Raw genomic sequence first — 16,582 nt, forward strand, 5'->3', positions numbered from 1 at the left:
GGGAGGGGGAACGTGCAGACAAGCGGGTGCTGTCGTGGGGGCCGGGGAGAGTGCTTTTGGGCTCTGGCCCCAAGACAGCATTTAGGGGTGTGTTACAGTTAATGCTCTTTTAGCAGTGGCTGTCCATGGATAGCTAAGTGTTAGCCAGCTCAGTGGAGAGTCAGGGTGACAGGCTTTTACACCCAACCTTCTTGGTACCTGGGTCCTTGTCTGGCATCCAAGAAGAATCAGATCACACGGACTTGAAGGATGGTGAATGCAGAGGTTTTATTGAATGATAGAGGTGGCTCTTAGTAGGATGGGGAGCTGGAAAGGGGATGGAGTGGGAAAATAATTGTATTAGCATTCTCTTAGAGGGACAGGACTAACAGGATATATATATATATATATATATATATATATATATATATATATATATATTCCTGTGCTGATCAGTAGTGGGATGGTGCCTATGAATAACCACTGCACTCCAGCCTGGGCAACATAGTGAGACCCTGTCTCTAAAATACACACACACACACACACACACACACACACACACACACACACACGTATATATATCTACAAATGTAATTTTTTTTTGAAATGGAGTCTTGCTCTGTCTCCAAGGCTGGAGTGCAGTGGCATAATCTCAGCTCATTGCAACTCCACCTCACTGGCTCAAGCAATTCTCCTGCCTCAGCCTCCCAAGTAGCTTGGACTACAGGCACGTGCCACCATACCCAGCTAAGTTTTTTGTATCTTTAGTAGAGAAGGGGTTTCACCATGTTGGCCTGGGTGGTCTTGAACTCCTGACCTCAGGTGATCCACCTGCCTTTGCCTCCCAAAGTGCTGGGATTACCGGCATGAGCCACTGTGCCCAGCCTCTATAAATATAAATTAAAAAGAAAGGATAGAAAAAAAAATAGATTTGCATATGTGCACCAGCAAAAATGTTGACACTGTATGAAGCTTTCAGGAAGAGGATATAAAGTGAACACCAGTCTTGGCTGGTCTCCTAAAAGGATTGTGTTTTCTGCTTGTGTTGTCCAAGCATGTTATGCATTATGCTACCATCTTCCTCACAGTTTTATGTGCAAATGTCTTGTGAGAATGCAGAAAAATCTGTGGAGAAAGCGAGTTCACCAAAGACGGCCAGAGAGACCTAATGATTGGCAGAACAGTCAGAAGCGCTTAAGCGTGTTGAGCAGCGTGCAGACGTGAGGACATAAACTTGGCCACCCACTGGTACCCATTTGCTGCATGCACCATAACTGATCACTAAGTGTTAGAGAATTAGATAACTGGTGTTTTTATATCCTGTATTACACAAAAATCCATGATGGATTGTTATATACATAAGTTTGAGTGATATTTGGAGAACTTGGATAGGATTTTTGGACGGACTGGGAGTGCACTGCTTTTTCCCATTTAAAATAATAGAATTTAGGCTGGGTGTGGTGACTCACACCTGTAATCCCAGCACTTTGGGAGGCCAAGGCAGCTGGATCACATGAGGTCAGGAGTTTGAGACCAGCCTGGCCAACATGGTGGAACCCCAACCCTAATAAAAATACAAAAATTAACTGGGCTTGGTGGTGGATGCCAGTAATACCAGCTACTCAGGAGGCTGAGGCACAAGAATCGCTTGAACTTGGGAGGCAGAGATTTCAGTGAGCCGAGATCTTGCCACTGCACTCCGGCCTGGGTGACAGAGAAAGACTCTGTCTCAAAAAAACAAAAAAAAGTAAATAAAAAATAAAAATAAAATAATAGAATTTAAGTTGCTGTTAAACAAAAGGCAGTATCTAAACATGTATTTAGTTACAGATTAGATTCCATCAACATAAGATGCTTGTTTTATAAGCATTTAAGAGATACATACATGTAAGTTTCTACTAGTATTATGAATATACAAAACTTATTCATTCTTCTCAGTGTCCCTGGTCCTCCTAGTTGCTCAAGGCCCCAGTTAATGTTGAAAAATATGGCCAGGCATGGTAGCTCACGCCTATAATCCCTGCACTTTGGGAGGCCTAAGCCGGAGAATTACCTGAGCCCAGGAGTTGGAGACCAGCCTGTGCAACATGGTGAAACCCCATTTGTACTAAAAATACAAAAATTAGCTGGGTGTGGTGACACATACCTGTAGTCCTAGATACTTGGTAGGCTGAGGTGGAAGGATGGCTTGAGCCCGGGAGGCAGAAGTTGCAGTGAGCCGAAATGATGCCACTGCACTCCAGCCTGGGTGACAGAGCCAGACCCTGTCTCAAAATAATAATAATAATAAAGTTGAAAAATATGTGTGTTTTTTGTCAGCAGCCTACCTCCCCTACAACACCCAACAAGCCTGTGGTGCCCCTCGAGTGGGCATTAGGGGTGATGCCAAAGCCAGACCCCACGGTCATCAACAAGCACATAAGGAAATTAGTTGAGGTAAGTGGTTGAGGGAGAATAAAGAGAGGGCACTTGAAGACCCTTTCCCTTTCCAGAATATTCCGCGATTGTCCACGAATCTGATGGAATCTATGAAAACAACCCTCTGGCAGGTAGGAACAATTTAGCAGGCACTTAGTGCTACCTGGCATTGGGCCCTGGGGAGAATCGATCAGGAAGGCCCTTTTCCCTTTGTTGTCAGTCTACTCTCTCTTGCCCAGATATTCTCAGCTACTCCCAGCAATTCTCTTTCCCAGGCATTTGCCACCTCTGTCATTGTCAACAGCTCAAGGGATTGGGGATTAGAATCACTCATGAAAAACCCACATAGGTCCCACTAAGATGCCCAATAAATTGATTACCCAAGGGCAGCAAAGAAATCCTGTAAGTTGGATAGTTTCTCCTTTTGTATAGTTTTGGAATTTTATGACACAGCAGCCCAATGTAATTGAGATTAGAAAAATCACCTAATGTAGGACAAGGCTCTGTCAGAGTTTTCCATGTAGAAAAAAGAGTAGAAGTGCCAATCGGGGGAACACGGAAACATCTAGTGTACAGGAAACTGTGATCCTGAATTAAATGTCGACTTTAATGGATTGGTAGGTACATCTGCTGGTGCAACAGAATTGAGTCTTTGGGACAGAATGTGCTTTTTTCTGGGAGAAGATGTTTAAAGAAAAAGAAAGAATGTCTTACATCTTGGATAATTTAGGGGACTAGGAGGTGCTGAAAGAAAAATTTTGTGGAGCATGTGAGGCAGGAAGGAAAAGGGTGGTGCCAAAAGGAATATTAGTGAGGGAAGGTCTGAGAAGGAGATAAGGTCCAATGGAGCCTATGGTAGTAACAGATCCAGCTTAGAGCTGGGGAAGGTGAGAAAAGGATCCAGGGGCCCCCAGGGAATGCAAGGACTGAGTTGCAGCTCAGGAATGTCTGAAGCCAGGAAACGGAAGACAGAGCTGTTCCCTCTCCCAGTCTCATTCTAACATACTGACTTCCTCTGCTCTCTCTCTCTCTCTGTCTCATTCTGTCTTCCTTACCTACTCTCTCTTCCTTATTCTCCAAATTCCTTACCATTGGTTCAATCAAACAAAAGACCTGGATTTTATGATGAATTTTACTCCACAAAAAATCTACTTGCAGTTAAACTATAAATAGTAGGCATTCCAAAATAGTTAACTTTTAAGCTATTTTTATTATAGCTAAGTAATGATACTGGGATTTTAAAAATAAAAAGGTAATGTTTTCTGATTTTGCACAATTCTGTTACCTATGAAAAAGCTTGAGATGGGCTCATTTGAGTCATATTTTTAATTAACTCATTCATTTATACCTAACTACTTCCCAAAATACTCCTGAAGCAACTTGCAACACAGGGCAATATAGATAGATAGAACAGACAGAAACTACTGGGAAAAGGAGAGAGATTCATTAAAACTGGAATCAAAATCAAATATAAATTTGTGTACATGTGTTTGCAGAAAGAACTTACAAAAGTTTTTGAAAACCTAATTTTGCAGAGGGCAATGGGAAACATTTTTGTTCTTTTCTGATTATAAAGGAAGGTAGAATCATCAAGAATATTAAAGCATTACATAAATTATAGAAAATAAAAAGCTTTACTTTCAGGTCTTGGTAATTCTATTCTCCAGGGATAACCACTGATAATTTGTAGATTATCTTATATGACTTTATTCTCTATCTCTATGTATATATAAACACAGATATACTACATACATCTATACATGTGTGTCTTATGCAACTTTCTTCGAGTTCTTTAGAACAGATTCCTAGAAGTGGAATTGCTGTGTCAGAGAGTAGGCACTTAAAATTCCTGATTGTCCTCCAGAAATATTGTGGCTATTTACCTCACTAAATTGATACAAGAGTAACCTAGAAGATGATCAATTACAGTATTTTAAGATTTTATTTTCATTTATATTTCTGTAATGATTAGCAGAGCTGAATAACTTTCCACGGATGTATTGACTATTTGTATTTTTATTTGGTGATTGCCCGTTTGACTTTTGTGTCTTTGTTCTCGCATATGCTGCAAATAACTTGCTCTGTTTGACATTTATCTTAGAATTTGTTCATTGAGCTTTTTTGGTTCAAATTTTTTGCATTTCGTTAAATAAAATATTTTTCTTTATGGCTTCTGACATTGATGTCATGCTAAGAAAGCCCTTTTTCACACAAAAATTATGAAATGTGAACAATATTTTCATCTATTTATCTTTGGTGTTTGATAGCTTTGGGTTTTTTTTGCATTAAACTATGTAATACACTAGTGCGGAGGCTCATGCCTATAATCCCAGCACTTTGGGAGGCTGATGCAGGAGGATGGGTTGATTCCAGGAGTTTGAGGCTGCAGTGAGCTATGATCATGCCACTGCACTGCAGCCTGGGCAACAGAGTGAGATCCTGTCTCTAAAAAGATAAATAAATAAATAATATATAATACATCTAGAATTTAGTTTGGAGGTAATGTATTTTGTAAGATTATTAGTCATTTAACTCAGTAGCGGTTATTGGATAATCCATAATTTCTCTGTGGATTTTAAAAGACACTTTTTGATATTTTAAATTCCTATATATACACGGGTTTGTTTCTGGACTCCACTCTCCATGGTAATTTGTATCATGTTGTTTTGATTAGTGTAGCTGTGTAGAATATTTGATTTCTGAAAGGGCATGTTCCGCCTCATTACTCTTCATTTAAAATAATTTTTAGCCTGTTTTCAACATAACCACTTTGATTTGAACCTTATAATCAATTTGTCCATTTAAAACAAATCCCTACTGGGATTTTGACTGGAATTGCCTTAAATGTACAGTTTATTTTTTGAGATAACACCTTAAAACTTTATTTTCTATTGTCATGGTATTGGAATTTGTAAATTCACTAAGCCAATTTCTACTCAACCCTGAGGTTTCAGTTTAAACCTTGCTTTTCCCAGGAAACCTTTCTTAATCTACCTCCTCTTTCCCCACTACCAATAGCACTCTGTTTTTATTTATTTATTTACTGAGACGGAGTTTTGCTATTGTTGCCCAGGCTGGAGTGCAATGGTGCCATCTCAGCTCTCTGCAACCTCCTCCTCCCAGGTTCAAGCGATTCTCGTACCTCTGCCCCCTGAGTAGCTGGGATTGCAGGCGTTGTGCCACCATACCTGGCTAATTTTTTATTTTATTTTATTTTTAGTAGAGATGGAGTTTTCATCATGTTGGTCAGGGTGGTCTTGAATTCTGACCTCAGGTGATCCACCCACTTCGGCCTCCTAAAGTGCTGGGATTACAGGTGTGAACCACCGTGCCCAGCCCAAGTTTTATTTTTAATTTTATTTTAAATTCATTTTTTTGGGATGATGCCTTACTCTATTGCCCAGGCTAGAGTGCAGTGGTGTGATCTTGGCTTGTTGTAACCTCGAACTTCTGGGCTAAGCAAGCCTCCTGCCTCAGCCTCACAAGTGGCTGGGACTATAGGCATGCACCACCATGCCCAGCTAATTTAAAAAAAAAATTTGTAGCAACGAGGTCTCTCTATGTTGCTCAGGCTGGTCTCAAACTCTTGGGCTCAAGTGATCTTCCCACCTCTGCCTCCAGCTCCCAAAGTGGTGGGATTACAGGTGTGAGCCACCACATCCAACCATTACTCTGTTTTTATCCTCAGCAAACTACTTGTCTCTTATGTTATAAAGGCTTCTTGACTTAGTTATCTTTCACTAGATTCTAAGCTCCTTGATAGAAAGGACCATATGCTGGTTATCATTACTTTCACAATAACAAGTGCAGAGCCTGCCTCATAGTCATTCAATAAATACTGATCTTTCCTTTGCAGTCTGTATTTAGAAACTATGATCATGACCATGACGGGTACATTTCCCAAGAGGACTTTGAAAGTATAGCTGCCAATTTTCCCTTCTTGGATTCCTTCTGTGTGCTGGACAAAGATCAGTAAGTTTTAATTTTGTTTTATTTTACTGCAGCTATCCTAAAGCAGAAAATTATTATCAGAGGAGAGAAGGGAAACTTTTAATTTACATCCTGACAGCTTCAACCCTAGTGCTTTGATGAGCCAGTTTTAATTTGTCACTGATTATTTTCTTGGTGTGTATGAACATGACCTGAATGGAATCACAGGGGAGACCGTGTTGTCAGTGTTGAGCACAAGTGCATATTTGTAAATTATCCAAGCACTCCACTTGCTATATTGCCTCTATTGCTTAGCTCTCAACCCCAAAAAATCTCCACCAAAAAAGAGTAGAGGAGAAATATAATTAGATCTAACTTGGGAGAATCTTTGGCATTAGTGGACCTGAAGGCAATCTTAAAACTCATGAGCATTTAAAAAAAAAATTTTGGCCAGGCATGGTGGCTCACGCCTGTAATCCCAGCACTTTGGGAGGCTGAGGCAGGAAGATCACTTGAGGCCAGGAGTTCAAGACCAGCCTGGCCAACATGACGAAACTCTGTCTCTACTAAAAATACAAAAATTCACTGGGCGTGGTGGCACAGGCCTATAATCCCAGCTACTTGGGTGGCTGAGGAGGGAGAATCGCTTGAGTCTGGGAGGCAGAGGTTGCAGTGAGCTGAGATAGCACCACTGTACCCCAGCCTGAGTGACTGAGCAAGACTTTGTCTCAAAAAAAAAAAAAAACAAAACTTATAGTCTTCATTAAAGCAGACAATAGCTGCAGATAGCCAAGAAGCATTCGTGCTTTTTTCTTTGATTGATCAAAGGTTGTCTTGATAAATGAAGAAAAAATATATTGCTTTTTAGTGTCAAATGATTCCTAAAAATTAAACCGCTTTAGAGACTAAAATTCAACTCATTAAAAGAAAATAATGATTTGGAAAAAAAACTGATGAGAAATCCTGGCATTAATAATTTGATTGTTAATTGTACAAGATTAGTTCCTAATTTAAAAATCACCTGTAAGGAAATGCTGGATTTTGTTTTGGTAAATGGGCAAATGAAATTACATTAAAATTCTCTAATATTTTTGCTGGTATGAGATTTTTTTAAAAAATGAAATCTGGGGCCAGGTGTGATACCTCACACCTGTAATGCCAGCATTTTGGGAGGCTGAGGTAGGAGGATCGTTTGAAGTTTCAGACCAGCCTGGGCAACATGGTGGGACCTTGTCTCTAGCCATTTTTTCGTAATTGAATTTAAGAAAATAAAATCTGTAATTCAACACACCAAGAAAAGCCTTGACACATTAACATAACTTAAAATCTTAAATTCATCTTCATTATATACCCAGAACAAAGAATACTTTTAAAATAAATTCTATTAGAAACATTAACTTCCTTCACAAAGTAAAATTTAAATTGCCTGCTAACTACCCACTTCTTTGCTTAGTTTGTTACTATTAGTGACATGTAAATAGGACATTGACTTAAAATAACTTCCCAGTCTTCATTTCTTTTATCTGTTGGTTCTAGAGACAGAATTGAGATTGTCCTAGCAAATATCTGCATCTATCTATCTCTATATATCATCATTATCTCTACTTACTGATATCTATAGAATTGTTTTCTATGAATGAAGGTTTGAACTCTTCATATCTTGCTTACATAACACTAAAGTTTTGAGTGGTTAATATTGGAAAGTCTCAAAAAGATGTTTTCTCTAAGGTACTGTTTTCCAAATGATGTTCCACAGAAGTAGCTATCAATTAGTACTTTTGAAAAAGGAACTAACTAGTCACATGTGAGAAACACAGGGTTAAATCTCATTAAATAGGTGTCTTTACTGTGTGACTTCCCAAAGCTTTTAATAGGCTAAAGTGTGTTACGTTGTGAGTCCCTAGGAGGGGAGATGGGCTAATGTACTGTTACACAAATTTACATAGCAAATGATGTCATAAATTTGTGAGACAATGCATTAATAAATTTATTTATCATATATATAATAAAGATTGTTTTTGGCATCTTCATTATGAAATCAGTGCCCGTTCCTTTGAGTGGGCAAAAGACACAAATAGACACTTCTGTAAAGAAGACATACATGTGGACAATAAGCATATGAATAAAAGCTCAATATCACTGATCATTAGAGAAATGCAAATCAAAACTACAGTGAGATATCATCTCATACCAGTCAGAATGGCTATTATTATTATTATTATTTTTTTTTTTTTTGAGACAGAGTCTTGTTCTTTTGCCCAAGCTGGAGTGCAGTGGCACAATCTCAGCTCATTGCAACCTCTGCCTCCTGGGTTCAGGTGATTCTCATTCCTCAGCCTCCTGAGTAGCTGGGATTACAGGCATGTGCCACCACGCCAGGCAATTATTATTATTATTATTATTATTTTAAGTAGAGACGAGGTTCCATCATGTTGGCCAGACTAGTCCATGTTGGTCAGACTGGTCTCGAACTCCTGACCTCAGGTGATCCACCTGCCTTGGCCTCCCAAAGTTCTGGGATTCCAGGTGTGAGCCACTGTGCCCAGCTAGGAAAGGCTATTATAAAGGCAAAAACTTGGCCGGGCGCAGTGGCCCACGCCTGTAATCCCAGCACTTTGGGAGGCTGAGGCAGGTGGATCACGAGGTCAGGGGATCAAGACCATCCTGGCTAACATGGTGAAACCCCGTCTCTACTAAAAATACAAAAAATTAGCCAGGCATGGTGACGGGGGCCTGTAGTCCCAGCTACTCAGGACGCTGAGGCAAGAGAATGGCGTGAACCTGAGAGGCGTGCAGTGAGCCAGGATCGCACCACTGCACTCCAGTCTGGGCGATAGAGCGAGCCTCCATCTCAAAAAAAATTAAAAAATAAAAAAAGAAAGTAAAAAAATAACAGATACTAGCGAGGCTGCAGAGGAAAGGGAACACTTATACACTGTTGGTGGAGTGTAATTCATTCAACCATTGTGGAAAGCAGTATGGCGATTCCTCAAGTAGCTAAAAACAGAACTACACTTCAACCCAGCAATCCCATTACTGGGTATATAACCAGAGGAATAGAAATCATTCTGTAGTAAAGACACAGGCATGTGAGTGTTCACTGCAGCACTATTCAAATATCAAAGTCATGTAATCAACCTAAATACCCATCAATAATAGATTGAATAAAGAAAACGTGGTACATATACACCATGGACTATTATGCAGCCATAAAAAAGAATGAGATTGCCAGGCACGGTGGCTCATGCCTGTAATTCCAACACTTTGGGAGGCCGAGGTAGGCGGATCACCTGAGGTCGGGAGTTCGAGACCAGTCTGACCAACATGGAGAAACCCCATCTCTACTGAAAATACAAAAATTAGTCAGACATGGTGGCACATGCTGGAGGCTGAGGCAGGAAAATCCCTTGAACCAGGGAGGCAGAGGTTGTGGTGAGCCAAGATCACGCCATTGCACTCCAGCCTGGGCAACAAGAGCAAATCTCTGTCTCAAAAAAAAAAAAAAAAAAGAACGAGATCATGTCTTTTGCAGGAACATGGATGGAAGTGGATGCTATTATCCCTAGCAAACTAACGCAGGAACAGAAAACCAAATACCACACGTTCTCACTTCTAAGTGGGAACTAAATGAGGAGAACTCAAGAACACAAAGAAGGGAATAATAGACACTGGTGCCTCCTTGATGGTGGATGGATGGTCGGAGGAGCAGAAAAAATAACTGTTGGGTGCTAGGCTGTGCCATAATTTCCCAGTAGGCTTGAGAATTTAGAATCCTTTTTTTTTTTTTTAACCTCCTATGCAAAATAACTTTAATAATAATACTTATAATGTACAAAAATCAAAGTTATTTTGCATAGGAGGTAAGAAAGGGATCTCAAATTCTCAAGCCTGGGGGAAAATTGTGGCACAGCAAACAGCAACAGGGAAGCCTGGGCAGGGAGTACAGGGAAGAAAGAGATGAAGTTGGACTTAAATCCGTTGATTGAGACAGAGAGTGGATTATCAGGAAGAGAGGTCTAGCAAGTTGTTGAAGATGTGGTGCAAAAATTCAGGACAACAGTCAGGGCTGGGGATGGAGATGAAGTCTTCAGCCCCACTGTAAGCTGGAGTCGCGATCTTGTGAGCAAACTCTGGTGGGAACGCTTAGAGGGAGGTGAGCTTGGGGCCTGAGGAATGAGCCTTCAGGGACTCCCCTCCTACATGCAGTCATTGAAAGGAGTCAGAGGGCCCTGCAGGTGAGCTGGAGAAGGGGGAGCTGGAGAGGAAGGAGGAGAAGCGGGGTGGCATGCAATTCCAGGGTTCCCAAGGGGAGAGCGCCGAAAGAAGGAAACATGTCTCCATGTTACCTCCTGCCAATGAGAAAAGGCCACTGAGGATGTTCTTGGTGACAGATTTGTAGGGTTAGAAATCCAAGTGGCATAAAGAGTACCTGGAGGAAATGATAAAAGACCCTAATGATTTCTCTTTTTGAAAACTTCGGGAGTAAAAGAAGGATGAGAGAAAAGACACCTGTTGGAGATGGTGGCAGGACTGAGGAAGGGGATTTTTCAGGTGGGAAAGTCCTGAGCATATTTGTGAACGGGGAAAGAAACGGAAAGAGACTTAGCATAACCTGGAAGGAGGAGAGTCCTGGGGAGGCTGGAGAGTGCTGGATGGGGCAACATTTCCTCCAAGAGAGGAGCCCCAAGGGAGGACAGAGGAGGTAGAAAAGAATTCTGAACTGGAAAGGAAAGGTGTGATCGCCAGCACATGCTAATGGACAAAAAGCAATATGGAGCTCACCTGTGTCAAGTGGATCCAATTATTGTTATTATTTATTTATTTATTTATTTATTTATTGAGAAAGAGTCTCGCTCTGTTGCCCAGGCTGGAGTGCAGTGGTGTGATCTCAGCTCCCTGCAATCTCTGCCTCCATGCCTCAGTCTCCTGAGTTGCTGGGATTACAGGCACACGTCACCATGCCCAGCTAATTTTTGTGTTTTTAGTAGAGACGGGTCTCACCATGTTGGTCAGGCTGTTCTTGGACTCCTGACCTCAAATGATCCATCCACCTTGGCTTCCCAAAGTGCTAGGATTACCATTACCTCCCAAAGTGCCATGAGCCACCGCACCTGGCCAATTGGATCATTTTTGATAAACAAGAAGTCAGAGTATGTGGTGAGTAGGGGTAGGAAGGTGGGAAGAACCAGAGGTTTGTTCTATGTGGAGTAGAACTGGAAGAATTGCTCCCAGTCAGTCACAGTGAATGGGGTACGAGCCACTAAGATGTGAGTGAAAATATCACCAAGAAGCTTGGACAGCATCAAGCTGAATGAATTTGAGAATGGTCAGCTCAGTTATTACAGTTTTCTGCCTTTCTCTATCGTCCTAATTCTTGCAACCTTACAGCTAGGCAAGGACTAGAAAGATGTCCCTCAGGAAGCTGCTTTTCATAACAAAGACTTTCTGTGCCACGGTGCACAGGCCACATGTGTGCTTACATGAATATGCTCCTGCACACACACACATGCAGGGTGCACACATACACAAGTTTCTGCTCACTGAAAAAGGCTTTGAACACCTGAAGATGCCTTTTGAGGTTCGCCCTTTCTCTGAGATGTAATAGAGAAATGAATATTCCTTATCTGCTTTTGGCCACAAAGGTTTGGGAGGTGGGTGATTAAAGTGTGGCAATTACATAGCAACCTGATACTCAAAGATCCCTCCCTTCTTTGATTCTCTTAACAGGGATGGCCTAATTAGTAAAGATGAAATGATGGCTTACTTCCTGAGAGCGAAATCCCAACTACACTGTAAAATGGGACCAGGGTTTATCCATAATTTTCAGGAGATGACCTATCTCAAACCAACCTTCTGCGAACACTGTGCAGGATTCGTAAGTCTGTTTTCCGTTGTTTTCTTACATAAGTAGTTATTTGTGTGGCATTCTGAAAGGGTAGGAAAATGATACACCAAATAAAGTTCACTGTCTGCTTTGAATCAGACGTAAAACGTGATGCCTCCCTGAAATTAAAGATTAAACACCAAAGGCAAGGTTTCATTATTTTCTAGTAATGCAGGGCTAGCAAAAACAGGGAAGGTTGGCTGTTAACTCAAGAGAGTGGGTTTGTTTATTAATCCCTGCCAGGGAAAAGTGTCAGCTCAATGAGCCCTGGCATTATCACTAATATTCATAAGTGGTTGCAATTAAGAGGTGCATTTATCTTAGCGAGTTCCTTCCAGTTTTCATTTCATGTGGTATTAGTGACCAGAAATCCATCATGGCATGGTTCAATAATTCACAACTCAAAAAGAAGAAAAAATCTTTTTGGAGAGAAGCTGGTTATAATAATAAATAACATTTACTGAATGCTTGATGGTAACAAAGTACTTCCATAGACATTATGGTAACTAATCCTCATAGCAAAGCCCTTGAAGTGGGTATTTTACTTTCACCATCTTGCTTATGAAGATAGAGAGGTTCAAAGAAGATAACCCAGGTTCCTGAGGATTGCACAGCTAATCATTACCAGAGCTTGGACTCCAACACAGGTGTACTGACTGTCAGCCCTGTGCTTCACCTACACCACTGCAACAAATGAAGACTGCACGGTTCCTTCCCCCACCTTTAATAATTCTTTGGGAAGTGAAGTCAGTTTTTGATCCTGGCCTTAACAGAAACTCTTGGGCCCTGAATGTCTTCCAGTTGATATCCAAGTTAAATACAATGGAAAATGCGGTATTCCAGGTGAGGGAGGCCCAGCACCCAGATGAGTATGACAATCACCCCTTTTTCTTTCTTTTCTTTTTTTTAATTTTTATTTTTTGAGATGGAGTCTTGCTCTGTCGCCCAGGCTGGAGTGCAGTGGCACAATCTTGGCCCACTGCAAACTCTGCCTCCTGGGTTCACGCTATTCTCCTGCCTCAGCCTCCCGAGTAGCTGGGACTACAGGCGCCCACCACCATACCTGGCTAATTTTTTGTGTTTTTGGTAGAGATGGGGTTTCACTGTGTTAGCCAGGATGGTCTCCATCTCCTGACCTTGTGATCTGCCTGCCTCGGCCTCCCAAAGTGCTGGGATTACAGGAGTGAGCAACCACGCCCAGTGACAGTCACCCCTTTTTCTAGATGCCAGAGCTCAGTCGTGTCAGCTTTATTTGGCAGCCATGTCCTCCTGTTGACTTGTTCACCCATATTGAATTTGTTGCCAATATTATACACTACTAGAAATTACATTTTTCCCATCCCAGGCTCAAAGAACTGGCTTTGGGGGGCCAAATGCAGGAGTCTGTGTTCAAGCACACACTCCTCTGAGAATGGGTAAATAAGAGGCAGCCATTACCTCAAAGATGGTCCCAGGTGGTCATAGCAGCTGATGTGACACAGGGCAAAGCCAGTCTAACTAGCTCTCTTTATTCACTGCAGAGAAGGTGAAGTTCTTCTTTAGTATGTCCACTGGGATTGCATGACCAGACCATTTTATCATAAAACAAATGGTTGGCCAGGCGCATTGGCTCACGCATGTAATCCCAGCACTTTGAAAGGCCAAGGCAGGCGGATCACCTGAGGTCTGGAGTTTGAGACCAACCTGGCCAACATGGGGAAAACCCATCTCTACCAGAAATACAAAAATTAGCAGGGCATGGTGGCAGGTGCCTGTAATCCTAGCTACTCAGGAGGCTGAGGCAGGAGAATCACTTGAACCTGGGAGGAGGAGGTTGCAGTGAGCCGAGATCGTGCTACTGCACTCTAGCCTAGGCGACAGAGCAAGACTCAGTCTCAAAACAAAACAAAACAAAACAAAACAAAACAAAACAAAACAAAATGATCTCCTTTCTCATGTTTCTCTAGTCTCTCTATTCTGATGGAAATCTTTGGAAGTACTTAGACCTGAAAGTTCTGATGTGGGATGGGGCCGTGTGTAACACACTGCTACACAGTGGGACCCAGTGAACAAAAGGTCAGGCTGCTGGGCCATGGCATGGCTCAGCCAAAAGTCAGGATGATGCATCTGTCTTTTGGTGGGCTGTGAGAGTCAGAAGGCCCTTACCAAATCTCAAGGTCCTGGGTGCTTTGGCATGGACCTGTAGCCCTAGGTGCTCGGGAGGCTGAGGCAGGGGGATAGCTTGAGCCCAAGAGTTCGACTCCAGCCTGGGCAACATAGAGAGACCCCCGCCGCTGCCATCTCTAAATATAATAATAATAATAATAATAATAATAATAATAATAATAATAAAAACTCAGAAAGGCATGGTGGCTCACGCCTATAATCCCAGCACTTTGGGAGGCCGAGGCGGGTAGATCATGAGATCAGGAGATGGAGACCATCCTGGCTAACACAGTGAAACCCCATCTCTGCTAAAAATATAAAAAATTAGGCAGGTGTGGTGGTGGGTGCTTGTAGTCCCAGCTACTCAGGAGACTGAGGCAGGAGAATGGCGTGAACCTGGGAGGTGGAGCTTGCAGTGAGCCGAGATCATGCCACTGCACTTCAGCCTGGGCAACAGAACAAGACTCCGTCTCAAAAAACAAACAAACTCAATGTCTTATCTCTGCTCTCAAGTCCTTCTGTCCTGTTCCTCCCTTCTACAGAGGCCCTGGTTCTGTGGGAGCAGCAAGGTAGACTTTCTTGGAAGTTCCACACCTGTCCCCCTAACTCATTGGAGCAGAGATGCTGGTGCTGTATTCTTGATGCCGCTGTGATGAAGTAGAAAGCTCTGGACCTGGAGTCTGGAACCCTGGGTTAAATTTCTGTTTTGCCCTTGCTAACTCTATGTCTTTGACCAAGTCATTCACCATCTTTGAGTCTATTTCTATCTGTAGATACTTACCCACCATGTTGTTGCATGATAAAATACTATTAGACATGTTGCACGTCACATGGCTTGGAGTACACATTTTTTATGTATTCCTTGATACTTTGATAGTTTAATTGAAATTTACTCATTTAAAATTTTTACAGCTGTTTTTGTTTTTAAAATATATTTAATTTTATTGGTACGATTTGAGTTGATCTTTACTGACACTCATGTTAAAAAGCCCATTGGTTTTCAAAGGAATTTATAACTATAGCTCTATAGATGTGTCATTGAAAGGAATTGTGGGAGAATGGTTCCAGTGCCGGAACCATCTGCTTTTAAAATAAATTCCATTTTAAGGTTAAGGAAGACAAACAGACTTGCTCTGCAGAAGATTTATTTTAGAATTAGAATTCCAGAACTGAAAGAGTGTTAGTAATTCCCTTATTTTGTAGATGAAGAAACTGAGGTCTGGAGAAGTTAAGTGACTTCCCCCAAGGTCACACAGATCATTAGCAGCAAAACCATAAGTCACACCCAGGTCTCCTGACTCTCAGTCCAGTGCTCCTTACACTACAATTACTCCAAATATGACAGCAGCCGGTGGTCTCAAATCCAAGGACTGTGGGAAATACTCCCGCATACCCATCCACATGAGTTCATCCTCTCCTGTTCTTGGCAGGCATACTGGCCCAGTGCCTCGTCCTAGCTACTGTTTGTTCCTGGCTATTAAGTAAGCATCAGCAAACCTACCTCCTCACCCGCCCCCCCAGCACTCTTGCTTGACTGTATGTTTTTCAGCAGTTCCTGCAGCAATGCTAATAATGTAACATATCTGGATATTAGGATGTCTCTTCTTAAATCCTTTCTTGTCCCACCTCAGTGCCTTTGCTCACACACAGAGTATGCAGGAGCAGTGGCTTCCTGTCTTTCCCTCAAGTGACACATTCTTCTCTCCCTTACTAGCTATGAGACCTTGCCAACAGACTTTACCTCTCTGCAGGTCAGTCTCCTTGTCTGTAAAAATGAGAAAAATATTATTACCTATACCATAAGGACATCATGAGCAATTAAACAAGCTAATATGTATAAAGACCCTAAAACTGTGCCTCTCACATAGCAAGAGTTCAAGAAATGTTAGCTATCATCATTATGATTGCTATTATCATTACCAAGGGCTCTGGAGAAAGAATTTCCAGGTTGTGGGAGATTGGAAATTATCTAACTTCCTGGATCATCACATTCACCTTTTACAAAAGAGAAGCAAACTAGATTATCGTAAAGATCAAGCTGTGATGATCCTGGCCACCACTGCCCTTTTCTGGATCATGCCTCCCTGTCTTCCAGCCATCCTTGCTTCTACTTAGTTGTCAAATAATCCTTCCTGTCCCCAAGACAAAATATTGCTCTGTCCTAGGAGATATTTGCATTTTATTTATTTATTATTTTTTTTTTCTTTGAGATAGAATCTCTCTCTG

The 16,582-nt window shown here is 41.7% G+C and overlaps 1 protein-coding gene across 6 annotated transcripts in view; it reads left to right on the plus strand.

Annotated features, from left to right (window-relative positions):
- RASGRP3 (RAS guanyl releasing protein 3) overlaps positions 1 to 16,582 on the plus strand; it is a 128,834-nt gene that overhangs the window by 102,384 nt on the left and 9,868 nt on the right. For 5 of the 6 annotated variants that reach the window (XR_012095260.1, XM_038006782.2, XM_038006781.2 and 2 more), the window contains 3 exons: positions 2,299 to 2,415; positions 6,254 to 6,369; positions 12,055 to 12,202. Coding sequence is in view for 5 of the 6 variants with exons in the window: in XM_038006782.2 (XP_037862710.2) it covers positions 2,299 to 2,415; positions 6,254 to 6,369; positions 12,055 to 12,202 (381 nt within the window). In the remaining variant the exon portion in view is untranslated. The remainder of the gene's footprint in view (positions 1 to 2,298; positions 2,416 to 6,253; positions 6,370 to 12,054; positions 12,203 to 16,582) is intronic. The other variant, XM_073022920.1, reaches the window with a different exon arrangement.

The sequence above is a fragment of the Chlorocebus sabaeus genome, chromosome 14 (assembly GCF_047675955.1).
Source record: "Chlorocebus sabaeus isolate Y175 chromosome 14, mChlSab1.0.hap1, whole genome shotgun sequence".
NCBI lineage: Eukaryota > Metazoa > Chordata > Mammalia > Primates > Cercopithecidae > Chlorocebus > Chlorocebus sabaeus.